We start from the raw sequence: 20,755 nt of genomic DNA on the forward strand, positions 1-20,755 counted from the left end.
ATGACAGAAATGCTATGGCCACAAACCTAAAATATTTACTATCCGGCCCTCTGGAACAGTCATAGATGAATCTCTTACACATAAAGTTGAGTAGAAGGGATTAGGGATTACTGAGGAATGGGATGAGAGGAGTGGGAATGACCTCTAATGGGTCTGGGGTTTCTTTGTAGGGTGATGAAAATGTTCCAAAATTAGATAGTGGTAATGGTTGGACAATCAGTGCATTTATTAAAAATCACTGTATTGCACAATTGAAGTTGTGAATTTTGTGGTGAAATATATGAATTATATCACAATGAAAGTTGAATGAAAGAAAACAGGCACAAAACAATACTTATTGTGTGATTCCATTTGCATAGGTACAGTTCACAATCTAAGCTAATCTAAGGTGTTAGAGGTCAGCAGAGTGGTTACTTTTGCAGGGGTCAATAGCTGGGAGGGCAGGAAGGAGGCTGCTGGGTGCTGGTAATACTATAATTCTCTTGTGTGGGAGATGTTTATCATGGGTGGATTCACTTTATAGAACTCATCAGTTCTCCATTTATTAATTGTATGCTCTTCTGTATACACTAGAAATCTCTTTTTAAAAAAATAAACAAGCACTCTTGGAAGATAAGGCTCAGAGACTGCTATCCTACTTTATCCTTCTTCTTGTTTATCACAAATTAACTACTGTTTTGTTTACTTTCTGAAATAAAATTGTTACTCTTTTTAAAAAATTGCTTGGACACTCAAAAGTGCATCTTAATGAAATAAAAATCGTTAAGATACTTGAATACCCTCTCTCTACCAAAAATATTAAAATCCGTGGTTTTCAAATTATGTTCTGTGTAAGATTCTGAGGTTGGAGTTCATGAACTTTTACAGGAAGCCATTCCCCTCTTACCTACTTTAATCAGCACTTCTCTTCCTTTATCTTATATATTTGGGTTCCTTAGTCGTTTAGCTTAAAAATATTTGAAGACCAGTTATCTTGATGATCCAGGTAGATAGAAGTTTTCTCCCTCAAGACTCGAGCTACTTTAGGAATCATAAGAAGAATAGTTTAAATGAGATTAAACTGAAGTTCTCTGCCTCTCCCCCCCATCATGGTTAAATTCTTCCGTAATTCTTCCATTTATCTCAGTAAGATAATGCCTTATTTTCATCTTTTTTTTAAATAAGCATTTTTAAAATTGAAGTATAGTTGGTTTACCATGTTGTGTTAATGTGTGCTATACAGCACAGTGATTCAGTTATACATGTATCTACATTCTTTTTATATTATTTTCTATTATGATTTATCATGGAATATTGAATATAGTTCTCTATGCTATAAGTAAGACCTTGTTGTTTATCCATTCTGTATATAATAGTTTGCATCTGCTATCCCCAGCACCCATTCTGTCCCTTCCCCGACCCTCTCCCTCTTGGCAACCACCAGTCTGTTCTCTCTGCCTGTGATTTTCTGTTTCATAGATAAGTTCATTTGTGTCGTATTTTAGATTCCACATATAAGTGATATTGTATGGTGTTTGTCTTTCTCTTTCTGACTGACTTCACCTAGTATGATAATCTCTAGTTGCATTCACGTTGCTGTGACTGGCATTATTTTGTTCTTTGTATGGCTGAGTAATATTCTGTTGCCATCCGTACACACACCACATCTTCTTTATCCATTCATCTGTCGATGGACATTTAGGTTGTTTCCATGTTTTGGCTGTTGTGGGTAGTGCTGCTTATTTTCATGTCTTGAGACCAGTGAGATAATGACCCCTTTTCAGTTGGTTTATTTTTCTCCACTCTCCTTACCAGGTGTATGTAACTGCTGAGAGCCGCTTCAGCACCTTGGCCGAGCTTGTTCACCATCACTCCACAGTGGCTGATGGGCTGGTGACGACACTACACTATCCGGCACCCAAGTGTAATAAACCTACAGTCTACGGTGTGTCCCCCATCCATGACAAATGGGAAATGGAACGAACAGATATTACCATGAAGCACAAACTTGGGGGTGGTCAGTATGGAGAGGTTTACGTTGGCGTCTGGAAGAAATACAGCCTTACGGTTGCTGTGAAAACATTGAAGGTGGGTTGCTGAGAATTACAGTTTTCAGGCGTCTTTTTCTTTTGTGCTGAATCACTTGGAAATACCATCGTGCCCTTCTTTAACTTTGGAACACTTTCCACCCACTTGTGCCAAGCACATCAGCAAATTGTGATGATTAACCCTGGTGCCATTGCTGACAATGCAGGGGCAGATTATTCACTGCAACGCAGTGAAACCCACATGTGGGGAAGGTTTGTCTCTGGAGGATGTTGATACAGATCTTGGTGGGAGGTTAGAAGCAAATTATAATTTGTAAAAGCAAAGCGAGCTGTTTTCCTTCCTCAGAACAACCCCTGCTGGGCAGAATTCTCCATGCATTGTTGGAGAATCACTTTCTTGTTCTGTCCTTTGTCTCCCTGCTGCTTGCTTCTCCCATCTCCCTGAGATTAGATCACCTTATTCTTCATATTCACAGAAATCTTCCTGATGCCAGCCTGTCTCTCTCCTTTAAGCATCCTGGTAGCGAGTTACAAGTTTTATCACTCATCCCATTCTCTGAAGATTTTCTCATATGCCTCAGTAACTCTGGAGGACTCCTAAGGACTGCTCTTCACCTCTGAGTAGTAGTCAGTTCTTTTACCAAGCATTTATTAAGTGCTTGTTCTGAGTGTGAACCAATATGCACACACAGCCCTGCAGACACACCTTGCTCCTTAAGGAATTTGTCAGGAATATAAATATGTAAACAGGTAATTGTTCTGGCTCCTCTTTCAAAGGCTTGAGATATCTAGAAAGAAACTTTGAGAGAATTGAATTGTCTATCCAGGTCTTTTGTGTTTCAGTTGTGCTAGGACACAATTGCTGAATTTTACTTACCCTACTAAATTTTACTTCAGTTTCAAATACTGAATAAATTAAAGGAGACATTTTTCTTTGTTAATTGGACTTATACAGAGCGCACTATGCAGCGATAAAATTTCTTGAAGTAAGTGCTAAAATATCCAAAAGGTACACGCTTTTAAAACTGAAGTTTTAGGAGTGTGAGTTGACTCAGATGATTAAGGTGGGGGCTTGTCCCTCTCCTCTTTTTCTTTCTTGTCTTCCCCCCTTTCCAGGAAGATACTATGGAGGTGGAGGAATTTCTCAAGGAAGCTGCAGTGATGAAGGAAATCAAGCATCCTAACCTGGTACAGCTATTAGGTGAGGGAGCTTGTCTGAACCATAGGTTTCCTCAAAGATGCTTGTCCCCCAACCCCCTGTTGTCCCCCAACCCTCCTTTTGTATCACCATGGCAGAAGCTCTCAGTATAAATCTATTTCAATAAATGGTTATTATTTTAATCAGCAGTCTCTGTTTTAAAATTACCCAAGAAACAGTGACCTGGATTGATTGCAATGTATGAAACTGCCCAGCTTGTGCTGATTGCCCCAGATCCAAAGTTCGGAATCATTCAGAATGATACTAAACCACAAACTGTCCTGAAATATTTTTTACAAAATAAAGACATAAAGCAAAGGACCATTGAAAAGAAACGGATTAAAAATTGTGACCACCCAAGTGCTTTGCAGTGATCGATAGGCTTCTCACCTATTCAGGTCACAGAGAAATCTTTGACTGAAACAATTGCCCTTTTAAAAATAGGGCCAGTTTCTTTGGGTGTTCATTGAGCCAAACTATCCCAAAGGAAATCGCTTCTTTTGGATTTTTACAAGGAGTCTGCTATGTAGTAATGAAATCCTCAACTATGAAAAGAGTTATAATCATTTTATAAAGCATTATTGCAGTCTGGGCTCACATAGTCTTTACCGTATGCACAGTTTCTGTTACTTTTAGATAAACACTGTCAGCAGGAGGCAGCTGAGGATGTGAAATCAAGGGCACATACAGAACTCTAGAGGTATTGGTGGTCCTGACCCCTTATGGAATTAATGCAAGTAACTCTGCCTTTGTTCAAACATTCTCAAAATGCATGTGAATTTCCAGAGCATGGTATCATTGGAAGTAGAAACTCACTACCATCCAGCTTCTTAACAGTTGCTCTGTTCTTTTCAGAGAATGAAATGGCAGGAAAGGAAAAGATTACTGCTGGACTAGATTTTAAAAAATTGTCAGTTATTCTTGCCAGAGTGGTTGGAGTGTTTAAATATATGCTAATAAAACAAGCTCTCTTTGAACTATCAGGTGTATGTACCTTGGAGCCACCATTTTACATTGTGACTGAATACATGCCTTATGGGAACTTGCTTGATTATCTCCGAGAATGCAACCGTGAAGAAGTGACTGCAGTTGTACTGCTTTACATGGCCACTCAGATCTCTTCTGCAATGGAGTATTTAGAGAAGAAGAATTTCATCCATAGGTGTGTAAAACCCGATTATCACCTGTGACTAACCAGGAAGCTGACAAACAGATAACTCAGGAAAGTAGTTTTCTCTTTCACAAGGACCTTTGTAATGTCATTTCCAACTTAGAAACCTACTGTGTCCTCTGATTAAAGTACTAATGCAGGGCCTTTGCTGTTCTCAGAACAGAGGGCTCTTTATTTTGCTCAGGACTAAGTCCAAGATCATTTTGCTCCATCTAGTGGCTTGATTTTAAAAATAGTTTTCTGTCTTGGTGAAGAAACTAAAACCTCTGTTACCCACCTCTGAAACCTATCCCAATGTACTTATAAATAGGAACTGGTTTTCTGAAGCCTGTTTTATTGTGGTATCACATAACTGCCTCTTGGTGAGTACTCTACAAGAGATGTATAATTAGTGGCTTTCTACCATGTTAGCAGTTTTCATGAAATACTACCATACCTGTCAGCACTTACTTATCAAACTCTGCTTGTAGCACAAAGAACTGATAATGGAGCATTCATGACCATTTTCCAGAACCATCCGAATAGAATCACAGTAGGGTTTCTTTCCCACAGGGATCTTGCAGCTCGTAATTGCCTGGTGGGAGAAAACCATGTGGTGAAAGTGGCTGACTTTGGCTTAAGTAGATTGATGACTGGAGACACCTATACTGCTCATGCTGGAGCCAAATTTCCTATTAAGTGGACAGCACCAGAGAGTCTTGCCTACAATACCTTCTCAATTAAATCTGACGTCTGGGGTAAGGTTGGAAGCGACATTTTTCTGTGTATCATCGTTTTCTTTATACGTAAATGCTTAATTCTTTAGAGCTACTTTTTTTGTATATGATCAGTATACTCTGCTTTTACACCCATCCTTCTTCAACTGTTCAGCAAGCATTTATTATTAATAAATACTATCTGCTGGGCATTTGCAGGGTACTTACTGTGGAAAGAAACTGTAAAGAATAAAGTTAAAAAAAAAAAAAAGTCCCTGCCTTGGGAGCACTCACAGTCTAGATACTATATTGCACTGCAATTCTAACGATCCTCTCTATAGAGCTCCATATTTTCCATGTTGGACTTTATTGCTTGTATCTAGAGCACTGTGACACAGAGTGGTAACCTCCTTTCAAGGAAGGCATGGTGAAGTTTTATCTGGAATTTGTCCTTTTAACTGATCTTGTTTCTACTGCCCTGAAAAGGAATATTATTTAGTAGAGACTTGGGGGACAGAACGAGTCTGGATGTTTGGATTTGGGGCAGTAGAAATAGTTGAGAATTCTAGATTGTGTTTTACCAGCAATCTCAAACTCAAGAGTAACCTGTGACAGAATCAAGCAAATTCTTTCTTCGCATGTGAATTTCATTTGATTTCAAATGTGTCCATTTTTATATTCTTCCTTTAGTATTAGTGACTTAAAAATTGTGAAACTCATTAAATAGATTGTAAGTTGCTTTAAGAATAGTTTTGATTATGCCCCAGACTTCTTATATGGTCCTAGTTTATTCTCCCTCCTTGTAAAGGAAATCCAAATAGAAATCGGGAAATTTATTTATGTATTTATTTTGGTCATATCTTGTGTGGCCCTTAAGTTCCCTGACTAGAGATTGAACCTGCCCGCCCTGCTGTGAAAGCATGGAGTCTTAACTGCTGGACTGCCAGGGAAGCCCACCAAACTGGGAAATTTAAAGAAAACTGTCTTTAGATCATACCTAAACTTTTCCTGTGGAAAATATCTTAGAAGAACAAGTCATGTTTTAAGAATTATAAGAGTATACTAATGTTGTAACATTGTGACAATTTGAAAGAGAAGTCACCTAATGGTATAAAATAAATAATAAATTAGAAGAAACATAAAAGCTCTTTTTTTCAAATCCCTTCTGCAGCATTTGGGGTGCTCTTATGGGAAATTGCTACATATGGGATGTCACCATATCCAGGTATTGACCTGTCTCAGGTATATGATCTACTGGAAAAAGGATATCGAATGGAACAGCCTGAAGGATGTCCCCCTAAGGTGTATGAACTTATGAGAGCATGTGAGTGTTCTTGCATATTTTAATTTTGAAGTAGTTTAAGTGAACAATTCAGGATGATTAACAAAATTGAAAACATTTTCCCTATCAATGTTGTAAGATTGTATTCAGCCTCATGACATAGAGTTGGTCATTGATCAATCAGTTGGGATACTGTATGCTCTACTACTGAGTCATACTGGAATCCTAAAAATCATTGTCTATGGCCCAGATATTCCGTTTCCCAAAACATTTGCATGTATAAAGGATAATAAAAAATGGATTTGGAGATTAGCTTGGGGAGGGCTGCTCTCAGCTACACAAAATAAGTGTTGAAGACTGGAGAATGCATGGAAGTGACTTCTGTGATGTGTAAACAAGAGCATCTGACTTCTTAAAGATGAAAAAGTAGGGAGGTGACTAGTGAATTAAACTGCAATGTATTTGAGTCTCATTATTTTCTCACTGAGCATTGGCATTGCCAACTGCTCTTGTCAAATGTGAATTCCAAACTCCCCTTTTCTGATATACTGTTATGTTTTGGAATGTGTACAACTAGTTATTTTTAACAGTGAGTTTGAAGACAGGTTTTACTACTTTTCATTTTTCCAATGGAAGAAAACTTTTCTAAACCATCTCCCCACCCTCTGCATCCCTTGAGTGGAGGGAACAGGAGCTGAGACTGCATAGAAGGACTAGCCCTAGGAAGAGGGTTCATCACATCTCTGGGGCTGGGACTAAGAAACAGCTGCCTCACTGTCACTGCGGACTTGCTGTAACTGTGCCTTAACTAGCACATGTCCCAGTGCATGGAACTCACCCTCAGGTGTGCCCTGAATATTTAATTTCTGCCAAGAAGCTTTTATTACTGTTCTTTTTTGGTTACATAGGCTGGAAGTGGAGCCCTGCCGACAGGCCCTCTTTTGCTGAAACACATCAAGCTTTTGAAACCATGTTCCACGACTCGAGCATTTCTGAAGGTGAGAACCTGGTGATTTACTGTTGGTGCGGGCTAGTTCTGGATGCTGGGGATGATAACATTCCAAAAATGATAGTGTCTTATAATTTGAGACTCCATTTCAGGATATTGAATTAATTCTTGACCTTTATTATTGTTGTTTTACTTTTTCTTTTTTTTTTTCTGTTTTAAAATGTATCTTTGTCTCTAGCTCATATTTTTAACATTGAAATATTTTAAGAGTATGAACAAAGATTTAGCTGTAAGGGTGTTACATCAGAGTGTAGTTTATAGTACTGAAAAATTAAGAACATTTAAGTATCCAGTATGTTAATTATTCAGTTCAGTTCAGTTGCTCAGTCGTGTCTGACTCTCTGCAACCCCATGAACCGCAGCACGCCAGGCCTCCCTGTCCATCACCAACTCCTGGAGCCTACCCAAACTTATCCCTGTAATTGAGTAGTTAAAATGATATTCTTAAATATATTGACACAGAAAGGAGTTTAGAATGAGAATGTTAAATAAGCTAAGCTATGAACAGTGAGAATCTTTTTCTTATATAAAAAACAAGTATATGGACACGTATAGGAAGTTTCCTACTTTTTCGTATAATGCGTCTTTAAAATTATATGCAAAAGTCAAAAAGTAAACGTACTTGTTGGGGCTTCCCTGCTGGTCCAGTGGCTAAGACTGTGAGCTCCCAATTCAGGGTACCTGGGTTAGATACCTGGTCAGGAAACTAGATCCATCATGCCACACCTAAGAATTTGCATGCCACAATTAAATATCCCACATCTCAAGATCAGAGATGCTCCACCTAAGACCTGGTGTAGATAAATAAAAATAAATATTGAATAGATAAAATGCCCAATCAGAAAATAAATAAACTTATTTCTTATGAAGAGAGAGACTGGACTTCCCAGGTGGTCCACTGGTTGAGAATCTGCTTGCCAATGCAGAGGACACAAGTTGGATCCCTGGTCTAGGAAGATTCTACATGTTGCGGGGCTGCTGAGCCTACGCGCCATAACTACTGAAGCCTCTGCTCTAGAGCCCATACTCTGCACCAAGAGAAGTCACCACAGTGAGAAGCCCGCACACTGCAACTAGAGAGGGGCCGCCACTCACCACAATCAGAGGATGCCTGAGAGCAGCAACAAAGACCCAACGCAGCCACAACTAAATAAATACTTGAATAAATAAAATGAAAAAGAATATTCTTGAGAGCTAAAAACACAGAATTCTGAGTTATACTTGCCTATTAGATATTTTGGTGTAATTCCAGAGTTGTATACACATTTTTTCAAATTTTTCTTTTTCTTCATAATTGAACAGAGCACTTACTACTTAAGTTCAAGTTAAAAAAATGTTTGAAGAAGAAATTAGGCAAGTTGTTTTTTTTTCTGCTTCCTTTAGTGATTTATCATGTTTTGCTGAGAAGAAAGGGAAAAGTACACCACCAGAGTTGAACGACAAGTATTTCCATCCTTGTCCTTCTATACATGGAACTTCTACAGGTTGGGGAGGGCACAGCTCGCCCTCTGCGCCAGATTGAGCAGCTCCATATCACAGCACTTCTCTTCCCTCTGTACCCTTTAGTTCCTGTGGAGTCAAATCCAGAATATCATTGGAATCTCATTGGCATGGCTTGAATTATGTGCTATGTCCCCACACTTGTGGGGGGGGTCAATTTTGAAAAATAATTACCAAAAACGTTGTAAATTACAAAATGACAAAATTTGACTGATCCGTACTTCATTTTTGTTCAGGAAAGAATAGCAAAGTGAGTCTTTTATTATTGAAGCCACAAAACCCATGGCCACTTCTAATCGGCAGAGGCTTACCAATGCGATGAACACATTTTTAGGAGCCTCATTTGCTTCATCGGCATGCAATGAATTGTATCTAGCCTCCTTTTTTTTTGCAAGGCACAACCTGAAAATAAAAATATCTGCAGATAGCTGTTTGCTTTGTTCAACCTCTGAATAAGCTCTTTGTGAATAAAGATATCCAGTTGACCGGTGAGCATATGAAATCACCCATCATCAGAGAAGTACAAAATAAAGCAATGAATGGCCACTACATACCTACCTCAGAAACGCTAAAATTAAAATCAAATGAACAGACATCAAACTTTGGCAAGCATGCGTAGTAACCAGAGCTTTCCTATAAGTTAGTGGGGGTGGAGATTGGGACAGCCAGTTTGGGAAGGCAGTTTGGTCCTGTGACCCACCAGTCCTGCTCCTGTATCTAGCAGGCGTGCATACCACTGTTGCAGTCAAAGACACATAGTAGGATGTTTCTAGCCATATAGTCATAATAGCCCCAAACTGGAAACAGCAAGTATTCATCAAGAGGAGAATGGACACAGCAACAAGAAAACCCCCTGCCACATTCAGTAACATGGATGAATCTACAGCTAGAATGCTGAGCAAAAGTAAGCCCAGACTCAAAGGGTACGCACTTTGTGACTCCACTTACATGTTTTAGTACTCCATTTTTCAGGTCCTCTCAGTTGTCTGCCTTTTCTGAAAAGAGAAAACTCCCTGTTTTCTTTTTTGTCATGAAATTGTTCTTTTTATCATTGCCCTGTCCTCCCCACAGAGGTTGCTGAGGAGCTTGGGAGGGCCGCCGCCTCCTCTTCTGTGGTTCCATATCTGCCCCGATTGCCTCTGCTTCCTTCCAAGACCCGGACGCTGAAGAAGCAGGGGGAGAACAAGGAGAACATTGAGGGGGCACAAGATGCCACCGAAAATTCTGCTTCCAGTTCAGCACCAGGTACGAGTCCCTAGGGAGGCAGAGGCAAACTGCCTTGTTTAAAGAGCCATGGGGTATGAAGCTTTTATTTCCACTTTCCTGCCTGTCTTCCTCAAGGAAAAGTGTGGCCAGCATCTGTTTTAAATACCATTCTAGTCCTCGGTTCTGCATTGCCAGTGTTAGTAGTCGTGATCTGTCCATTCAATACACAACTCTGCCTCCCTCTCCATTTCCTAAACTCCTGATTCTCAAATAGTTGCAGTCCTTATGGTTCTGGCAAAAATTTCTTCACTGAGTCTGATAGGTAAAGCCAGGTTGTGCTGTAGTTGCTAGAGAAAAGATGGATGCTGAGATAAAAACCAGCAGGTTTATTTCTTTCCATTTATATCTCACATCACATTTGGAACAGCAGTGTGACATGATAATGTATTTATTAGTTTCCTCTGAGCCCTGCTAACACTTGACTTTTAATAGATGCCAACAACACTCTTCACAATCCAGCCTTAGTAACTCAGGCGAGTCACTTACTTTTCACAATCCTGATTGGCTGTTCTTTTTTTTTTAAATCAGGGTTCATTAGAAGTGCACAGGCCCCCAGTGGGTCCCCAGCACTGCCTCGAAAGCAGAGAGACAAGTCACCCAGCAGCCTCTTGGAAGATGCCAAAGAGACATGCTTCACCAGAGATAGGAAGGGAGGCTTCTTCAGCTCCTTTATGAAAAAAAGAAACGCTCCCACACCACCTAAACGCAGCAGCTCCTTCCGAGAAATGGAGAACCAGCCCCACAAGAAATACGAACTGACGGGTAACTTCTCATCTGTTGCTTCTCTGCAGCATGCTGAAGGGTTTTCTCTCACTCCTGCCCAGCAAGAAGCGAGTCTGGTGCCACCCAAGTGCTATGGGGGTAGCTTTGCACAGAGGAACCTCTGTAATGACGACGGTGGTGGGGGTGGGGGCAGTGGCGCTGCTGGGGGCGGGTGGTCTGGCATCACAGGCTTCTTTACACCACGCTTAATCAAAAAGACACTGGGCTTACGAGCAGGTAAACTCACAGCCAGTGATGACACTTCCAAGCCTTTTCCAAGGTCAAACTCTACATCTTCCATGTCCTCAGGGCTTCCAGAGCAGGATAGGATGGCAATGACCCTTCCCAGGAACTGCCAGAGGTCCAAACTCCAGCTGGAAAGGACAGTGTCCACCTCTTCTCAGCCAGAAGAGAATGTGGACAGGGCCAATGACACGCTTCCAAAAAAATCAGAGGAAGGTGCCGCTCCGACCAGGGAGAGACCAAAAGCCAAACTTTTGCCCAGAGGAGGCACCGCTCTTCCTCTCAGAACCCCCTCTGGGGATCCAGCCACTACAGAGAAGGATTCTCCAGGGTTGGGGGTGGCTGGAGTGGCAGCTGCCCCCAAGAGCAAGGAGAGGAATGGTGGGGCACGACTTGGCATGGCTGGAGTCCCAGAGGATGGCGAGCAGACCGGCTGGGCTTCTCCAGCCAAGACTGCTGCGGTCCTCCCAACCACTCATAACCACAAAGTGCCCGTCCTTATCTCACCCACTCTGAAGCACACTCCAGCTGACGTGCAGCTCATTGGCACAGACTCTCAGGGGAATAAATTCAAGCTCTTATCAGAGCATCAGGTCACTTCCTCTGGAGACAAGGACCGACCCCGCCGGGTAAAACCAAAGTGTGCCCCACCCCCACCACCAGTGATGAGACTACTGCAGCATCCGTCCGTGTGCTCAGATTCCACGGAAGAGCCAATCGCCCCGACTGCAGTCCAGCCTAAGTCAGAAACACAGGAGGGAGGGAAAAAGGCGGCTCCAGGGGCGGTGTCCATCAGTGGGAAAGCTGGGAGGCCTGTGATGCCTCCACCTCAAGTGCCTCTGCCCACATCTTCCATCTCGCCAGCCAAAATGGCCAATGGCACAGCAGGTACTAAAGTGGCTCTGAGAAAAACCAAACAGGCGGCCGAGAAAATCTCAGCCGACAAAATCAGCAAGGAGGCCCTGCTGGAATGTGCTGACCTACTGTCCAGTGCAATCACGGAACCTGTGCCCAACAGCCAGCTGGTGGACACTGGCCACCAGCTGCTCGACTACTGCTCAGGCTATGTGGACTGCATCCCCCAAACTCGCAACAAATTTGCCTTCCGAGAGGCTGTGAGCAAACTGGAACTCAGCCTGCAGGAGCTGCAGGTGTCTTCCGCAGCTGCTGGCGTGCCTGGGGCAAACCCTGTCCTTAACAACTTACTGTCGTGTGTACAGGAAATCAGTGATGTGGTGCAGAGGTAGCCACTGGTAGCCAAGTGGGAAGATGCACACATTTCTGAGGAGAGAGGGAAAGGGACTTGTTTTACTTGTGTTCTTGTTTCAGAAAATGGAAGACTGATACTTGAGTGTGTTTCTGTGAAGTACCTCAGATCTCTGAGTTCTCACGTTTACAGGTTCATCTCAAAAATAACAAAAAGCAAAATCCATAGGAGAGAGGGAAAATAGATGGGGGCAGGGCAGTCGTGGGCCAAATCGGAAGCTGCACTGAAGCATCAGGGACGTGGGCCTGTCGAGCTACGAAGCACCGAGTCCAGCCTGTCCTTACCTGGAGTGATGTGAGCTGGCCAGATAGGGCCGTCCAGCGAGGCCGCAGGGCCTGTGCCCAGACAGCGGGGTGGCTGTGGCTCTTGCTTTGCACCGCATGGAAGGGAATTGACTAGGGGCTCCAGTAGGTACTAGTGGTACTGATCTCAGTGAGTGGGTGGGGACATGCCAAGAGGTTTTGTTCAAGGCTGTTGGAAGCTGCTGTTAGCCTGGCTCCCACAAGGTCACGGCTGCAGTAAGAGCTGCAGATCAGACGGCTGGATGCAAAACTGGGAAACGTGGCCCTATCTCTACGCACCTGTCCTGTTTTCTGTTGGTGTGTTAGTTGGTGCCGGAGGTAAGGAACGCTAGGATGTGTGTTCAGGGAGATTGAAACCTCCCGCTACATTGTATACTGCCTAGCAGAAGCCACTTCTCCCAGGCTAGTGTATGATTTCGTAATGCATGAGGATGGGCTTTGTGCTCATTGGTGCCTATCTGTGATCCATAGGCATAGGGGGTCTCTGGTGGTTTTTCTCTGCCCCTTGCTGGGCAGGCTGTCTTCCTCTGTTCCTGGCAGCATTCAGGGCATTAACCAGCATTGAATACTATTGAAAATAATGGTCCTGGACCAGGCTCCCAGGGGAGTCTCTGCATACTGACATACTGGCCAAGGACTTGAGCAGCTGTATATGTTTCTTTATCGACTAAAGTGCCAGGGAAAGGGTGTCTTCTTGAAACCCAGCATTCAGCCCAGGAGCCTGTGACTGAGGGGAAAAGCTGGCTTGGTCCTAATGACTCTTCCTCTGTACCTTTCCTCTCCCTTATCACCTTAGACCCAATCCAGGTAGAGAGTGGGGAGAAGCGTTCTCTCACTCTGTGCGGATTTCGAATGAATCACTCTAAGTTATTGTCACATGCTTTTCTTCTTTCACTGACTCTGCCTGCCAATTGTTGTGCTTGTTTGTAAAGATCATATTGGAAATATTCTTTAATATTTATTTTTTCACTTCACCTCTATTTAAAAATGCATAATTGAAGAAGCAGGTCATTTTCAGGGGACACCGACTAGATCCTGGACACCTAATGGCTCCTTTTCCTTCCCTATTCAGTTATTGTTACAGAAGTTAATTAGGATCACTTCTGAATTTAGAACCAAATCTAATTGGTTAGATGTTATAAATACTTTCGATACCAGGTCTAAGTCCAGTGACCACTTCATTCTCTTTTTAAAACTTTATGCCCCCTCCATTCCTGCCTCCAAAGAGAATGCAGTATTTTTTTAAAAACTCATTATTTTTTTCTCCCAAAGGAATATTAACTTAGGAAGATAGGAATTCAACACTGATGGACAGTGAGTTTTCTTCCTGGCTCTGTCATTGATCCACTGTCAGCCCCGTAGCCCCTTCTCTTAATCTGTTAAATGGAGGTAATGATACATGTTCTCAAGGGTGTTTTGCCAATAAGTGTATTGTTATCCCTTTGAGAGCCTCTCTGGAAAGCTCTTTAGTGCAGTATTGTTATGTATGAATACATGTTTTTCATTCTCCTTTTTCATCATCTTTGCGTGGTAGCAGATAATGAAATTTAAAACTGCTGAGATTATACTAATCAGGCTAAGGGGAAAAATGGTTTTGGACAGAGTTTGGCATCTTTGACCAAGGAGAAATTTTATTTTTCATTAGAAAGAAAGGAATTGATTCTTTCTATGGATGTTCCAGAGGAGTCCCAGGCCAAGAGAAGAAAAAGCAGAGAGGAGACGGTATTGGGCATTCCTTTCAGGGATTGGGTGGTCCCTCTGACTGTTACTTGTTGGTTGGAACACAGGCAACCAGAGATCTGGCTAATCTCTTTGTAACGTTTGGAAGAGTTCCCTTTAACTTGGATTTGAAAACCAACAATCCTCCGACTACCTTCTTCTTTGCCACTCTCCTTCATCATATACTTCCATAAACTTGAAATTGTTTTAGCAATTAGCCTTTTAAGGGTGGGGCAGGGAAAGCTAAAACTTTAGAATATTATTATGCTGCTTTTTAAGTTTATCCCTGTCATTGTGGATGCAAGTTGAGGGATTATAATCGTTTTTCAGGGGATTTTCTTTCTTTCTTCCTTTCTTTTTTTTTTTTTTTAAAGCAAGGGGTCTTTCCTTGAGAGCTCTGAAAATAAGCCTTGGAGGAACACTACTGAGTGTATTTAAGCTCCCTGGTTTTCTCACCGAAGAGCAGTCTTTGTGGGTGAGGGCTGGGTCTTACTCAGGGGTAGCACCTGGCTCTGTCTCATTCATAGTAGGTGCTCAGTATGTCCATGAATGGATTTTTTTTTTTCTCAACACTGTCAAGAGTAGCATTGACTGTTGCAGCACACTCCATCCACGTGATGCTTTAACTGTAACTTCAGGAGTTGAGGGCTCAGGGTTCGGGTTAAAGAGACACTGTCAACTTACTATAAAAATGTATCTTAGGTTTTTTTCCTTTTTCTGCTTGAAAGGGACCAGATTTTTTAAAAAAACTAACCATATATAAATTTAGACATTTGAATTTAAAGCAGAGAAAACTACTTTGAGAAACTAAAAATGTAGTTTAATTCTGTCTAGTTTAAAAACAAAGCAGACAGCAGGAGCAGAAACCATTCTACAAGGTGTTGAAAACTTTCGAAAGTGGTTATACGTATGCGTCCCTTTGGGGTTACCACGATTGAATCTTTTCATGTACGGATAATATGATTTCAGTTTAGATTTACTACCTTACAATGCAGTGTTGTGTAAAATACATCTTGTTTGTGCTTTACATGAAATATTTTCTTAAAAGGCTTTGTGTACAATTAAAATGTGTATATTTTCCTACCGATCTCCATCGTGACTTTCAGAGATATAGCCTTAAAAAAAAAATTGGCCCTGAGAAATTTATTCAGTGTTTTTCCGGGTGACCTCTATATATTGAGGTTATTAGGTCTCCACTAGACCCTTTTTATCTGAATTAAGGGGTTTAAGTTAGAATTTTTGTACACTTCAGCTGAAAGTTGACTGGTAAAATAGTGCCCAGTTAATAAAATGCTGACTTTGCTAATTCACCACCCATATTTATTTAACAAAGCCATGGAGCCTTTGGACTTTAAGGATACAGTTTAGATAAGTGATTAAGAGTTCAGACTCTAAAGCCAGTCTAGAAGGCAAGTCACACTTAACCTTCCTCAGCCTTAGTTTCTTCATTGGAAAACAGGGATAATAATAGTAACTACCTCAGGGTTGTTGTAAGGATTAAATGAGATAATGTGTGTAAGATACTTAGCTTGAGTGTCTGGCATGTAATGAGTACTTCACAAATGTTAACTACTACTGTTATTAACACTTAATCCAATGAGTTTTTGCCAAGAATGTGCAACAAAATTTCCTGGGGTTTAAAAAAAAACCACCAACAAAAATCCTGATGCATTGGCCTCACCCTGTGGAATTCCCTGTGGGGTTGGGTCTCAACCAATATGTTTTCCAAGAATCTCTCCAGCACTGTGAGCAGTAGCAACACTCCAGCTTTTTTCTTTACAGCTTAAGAAATGGGAAGAGAGGATGTTGAAGTTACTTACCCATTAGCTCAGAGCAGTTAATCAGTGGCAGAGCCAAGGCTAGAGTGTGGTTTTTAATTCACTTTCTCATTGTGGGGTCTTGCCCCCGTTCCTGTTGCCTTGTGAGACCCTGCAAAAAAAGTGACTCAGATAGACAATCCGTCTGCACGGTGCTGCACACTTTCTAAAGCACACGTTCCTGGCGCGCTCTGACCTTAAGGGACTTGAATGTTAAGTAATGGCTACACTAGCAAAACAGGCATTCAGTAGAACTCAGTAATTTAAAAAATTATATAGGGTCATTCTTTTGGACAGACCTTAGTGACAGCAATCTGCACTTTGTAATGAAGAAGTAGCAACATAAAAAAACCTAGTCCTACATTCCTTTTTCTTAAAAACAAAAAAACTTTATTGTTTCGTATCATTTTGATAATTGAGATAATGTATGAAAGCACTTTGAGAAAAAGTATCTAATATAACTATAAAGTTGTATTATTAATGTCTATTTAGACATAGACATCTGTAATGTCTATATAGATGTCTATAATTTAGACATCTAAATTAATGTCTATTTAGATGATGATTGATTCATAAGCTTTTGCTTGCAAGGGACCCGAAAATAGATACATAAACAATCAGCTCTGTGATGTATCACATTTATAAGTATGAAACTGCTAAATGAGTATGTGAAGGTGTAGTAACTGTCTTGCTAAAATGGTAACTCAGTGCCGAATAACTTCCCAAAACTAGGGACCAACTTTCTAGTTTAATTATAAAACTTTAGTAACATGTACTCACTCCAGAACAAAGAAGCTCTTCCAGGGACCTTGACTCAAGAAGAGTGAGGCCCTCACACCCCTGAACATTTGTCCACCACATGCTCAGCCATTTCATGTCCTAAATATAGATCGTGGGAGCAGACTCGGTACCTGTTCACGTTGACAGTGTCTTTTTTAACCTATGTCCTGTATAGTTTTGTTGTTGTTTGGGGGGGTGGGGGGATGGCTGTAGAACCAGTGCACTTTGGGAATTACTTTTCTAGGGTTTCCTACCAGTTATAGGTGAGCTTGACATTTATCATCCATGGTTTTTTTTTTTGTCTCCTAAGAGGAGTGGCGGACCATAACTCACCTCTCAAATTATAAAGATACTCAAGAGGAAGTTGCGTTGGTGGTCACTTCTGAATTGTAGCTCACTGCTTTCAGGTCTCTCCTACTTCCTTCCATTTTTGCTGCTGCTGTTACTGTTACCATCAGGCTCTGCATTCAATGCCCCCCTCCCCCCCACCAAGGCATTCACGTTGAGTTGAGTTGAGTTGACAGGGTTGTCTACATTTTTATTCTTGGTGATTTTGGGGTTTCATCATCTTGCTTGCATTAACTCATTCTACCTGGATTTGAGGGCCATCTCTGTGTCCCAAGCATCTGTTACGACCAGTCATCTTTAGGTAAGTGTCTGTGGACATAAATTTCTTCTTATGTATTAATAGACTTCAGCTGTCTGTATCTCTGTCTCAGCTTTTGTCAAGCCAGTAGCTCAGTTCTTTGGTAACCTCCTGCTTCAGTCGGGGATGTGTGGGAACAGGCGAGAAATAGGGAAAGGCAGCCCTGGGGTTGCCCGTACCTTCCACGTGAACGCCCAGGGACATCGCTACTAGCCGGTGCCTCACCAGTCAGAGAGAAGAGGCCTTGGGCTGGTTCTGAAACTTGTCCCACTCTTTAACAGTCAGGAATTTATATTCTTTGGAAGGAGTTCCAGTTTTTCCAGCTACCAGACTTTTAAAAGTAAAGGCTGGCTTTTCTTTGGCAAGCTGGCATTGTTGCCTGGAGTGACAGTTACTGTTACCGGCTTTGTTGCAGCTCCGTGACAGCCAGAAGTTCACTGCCATCCTCTGCCCTCCTGTGTGACTTGGGGGAGGGGGTGGGGAGGATCTCAGGGCTGTGGAATGGGCGGCACCCTGCCCCCAGCATCTGCCCCAGTGACTGTCTTCTGAGCCCCAGTGGCCCCAGCCTGTCTTCTGTGAAGTTTACTGCGGAGTCCCAGAAGAGGAGTCCCAGAAGACGAGTCTCTGCCCTGGGGCTGCTGCTTTTCACACCACCCACCTGAGCTGTGTGTGTTCTGTCTTGAGATAACAAGGGTGCAAGAGATTTCCTTCACTTCTGACTCCACATCCTAGACCCACATCTCCCTCGGAAGTTAGGGAAGACTCCACCCTGTGATCACCCAGGTGATCATCAGTGTTTTTCTCCAGGTGAGGAGGCTGGCATGGGGCATCTTGATTCCGGGCTGACTCGGAGTGGCAGAGATCATTCGTAGAGAATTGTGCCTTCGGAGATGGGTTTCGTGTGTTTTGCAGCGGAAAGGATTTGTCAGCTAGGTTGATGTTGCACGGTTACTGAACTAAAACTGGGGGAAACGAACTTTCTGGTGGCGGTGGCTCGGAGCCGGTCAGTGGGCTGTTCTCTCCACATGGGCTGCTGGCTAGGTAGACGCTGCATGTTTCTCCACCTGCTTGGTGAGCTGGGGGGAAGACTCTCTCAATTGACCCTTTCTACCCTCCAAGTGCACTATTACAAATTTGAAACTGTTGACCTCTCCTAGAAAATTTACTTCCTTTCCCTTCCCCATTGCTCTGTGACCTGAACACAGCAGCAGGGCCTGTGACCTCAGCCCGCAGTCACAGGTGGCATGTGTGCAGATCTTCAGACCTGCAGCCCATCTGTGGGAAAGGATGTGTCCTTTTAAGTTGAAGGGCCCTGCCCCCCAACCCCCCGCCACACACACACACCATCTGTGTCTGTTCTGTGAGATTCTCTGTTCATCATTGTACTCAGAGCACCAAGTTTCCGGATCCTCCATGTCATTCAAGCTGCTGAGCTATATTATACACACAGCGCTTGAGGTCTCAGTGAGTTACCCGCTAACTCTTCAGAACTCGGGGGAGGTGGACTGTGAAATGCCAGCAGGCTTTTAGAAAGGAAATGCATAGTTTGTCTGGTTGGAGCTTGCTTAGATTTGCCTCTAAGCCTCAGGATAGGCATTTTGAATCTTGTAATTAAGCACTATAAACTCTTAATTGGAGAATGGGACTTCTGGTTAGTAAAGTTTTCACATCAAAAGATAATTTTCAGCATTTCTAACACAGTAATAACATAGGTAGGCCAAACAAATTTATTCTCGATTCAGAAGTTATTGGTGGAGAATCCAAATACTGTTCTGTACAATTCAGAAGTAGCGTACCATGTGTTATGAGTGGCAAGAATGCCACGAGACAGATGTTTCCAATAGATGAGGGCCAGATAACCAGCCTTCCTCTGTTTTGACAAACCGGTTTTCACTGTGACCACTCTTGGAACTCCATCTTGAAGGACATGTGCTGAGACTTTGAGAAGTCACCTTGATTAGACTGATTGTCCTTCAGAGAAATTAGTATTCAGCAGCTGGAAGGACCCATGAGGTACTCATTGTTCTTTAAGGCGTATGTTTGGACACCACCACATCTCAGATCTGCGCAGAGGGTACATGCGATTCCACATTATGTACATACACTGTTGTGCTCACTAAGAAGGAGGGGAGTGTACTCAGATTTCCCTGTGGTGACTGGAAGCTGTGCCCTGGTTCGTGTGTTTGCCGTGAACAGGCTGACTGAGCTGTCTGTGCATGCTCAGAGCCCTGTCCCCTGGGTAGACCCCACGCTTTTCTTTCTTTGCAGTCTTAATTCTGTAGTGACTATCAGTGGAGAAACTCCAGTGTTGTGCTCGCTTGGCAAAAATAAGTTTGAACATTTCATGGTGGTTGATAGAACTTTGTCCTTAAACCATATGATTCAGATTTTTTAAGACTTGTTTAATGTTTATACCAAAGGTCACGCTCTGCAGGTGTATGTGTGATGGGTGCACAGGAGCAAGTCTGGAGGGCCTACCCCTGGGTGCACTGCTAAGGGGACACAGTGAGACAGTATGGGATTTAACTGAAAACACATCAATCATGGGTCACACTACCAGTGTTGTCAGGTATTTGTTCTTGTTATTGTAATATATTTTCAGGTGTTTCGTTTTTCTAATTTAATACTTTCACCCTGTTGTCTGACTGTGAACTGCTAACAGTGTTAAACTTGATGTAAATAATGAGACCCTCGAAAGGGGAATGCTGTCTGCCTGTTGTCTCACAAGGCTTGCCAACTTGTGTTTTATTTTAAATAAAGGTTGCAATATTTTATTGTCAATATAGGCTTGTGATTGGAGTGTTTCTCCCATAATTTTAACTGATGGGTAATTTAAGCATAATTTCTCTTTATTTATTTATATATATATATATATATATATATATATATATATATATATATATATATAATGGTATCTGTAAGGTAAAGTAGCTGATTTTAGCAAGCATCCCCTGGAACATTCTTTCAAGTGGTCCTTTATGGGGGTGGATACTCATCCTCTGATGGATTATAGTTTTGTAAATGGCCATAGGATCATCTGGAGCCCTGCTGATACATAAGGTGAGTGATGT

The 20,755-nt window shown here is 42.1% G+C and overlaps 1 protein-coding gene across 13 annotated transcripts in view; it reads left to right on the forward strand.

The window, feature by feature from the left end:
• ABL2 (ABL proto-oncogene 2, non-receptor tyrosine kinase) overlaps window positions 1–20,465 on the forward strand; it is a 105,777-nt gene extending 85,312 nt beyond the window's left edge. For 6 of the 13 annotated variants that reach the window (XM_081485931.1, XM_081485932.1, XM_081485937.1 and 3 more), the window contains 9 exons: window positions 1,795–2,067; window positions 3,144–3,228; window positions 4,210–4,387; window positions 4,949–5,133; window positions 6,263–6,415; window positions 7,282–7,371; window positions 9,954–10,127; window positions 10,677–10,910; window positions 11,220–12,504. In XM_081485931.1, coding sequence (XP_081342057.1) covers window positions 1,795–2,067; window positions 3,144–3,228; window positions 4,210–4,387; window positions 4,949–5,133; window positions 6,263–6,415; window positions 7,282–7,371; window positions 9,954–10,127; window positions 10,677–10,910; window positions 11,220–12,400 — 2,553 coding nt within the window. In that variant the 3' untranslated portion in view covers window positions 12,401–12,504. Of the gene's footprint in view, window positions 1–1,794; window positions 2,068–3,143; window positions 3,229–4,209; window positions 4,388–4,948; window positions 5,134–6,262; window positions 6,416–7,281; window positions 7,372–9,953; window positions 10,128–10,676; window positions 12,505–20,104 lie in introns of those variants that run through there. The other 7 variants (XM_081485927.1, XM_081485928.1, XM_081485930.1 and 4 more) reach the window with 3 other exon arrangements.
• Window positions 20,466–20,755: the final 290 nt, after the last annotated feature.

Source organism: Giraffa tippelskirchi, chromosome 5 (assembly GCF_054371585.1).
Source record: "Giraffa tippelskirchi isolate mGirTip1 chromosome 5, T2T-mGirTip1v1.2.pri, whole genome shotgun sequence".
NCBI lineage: Eukaryota > Metazoa > Chordata > Mammalia > Artiodactyla > Giraffidae > Giraffa > Giraffa tippelskirchi.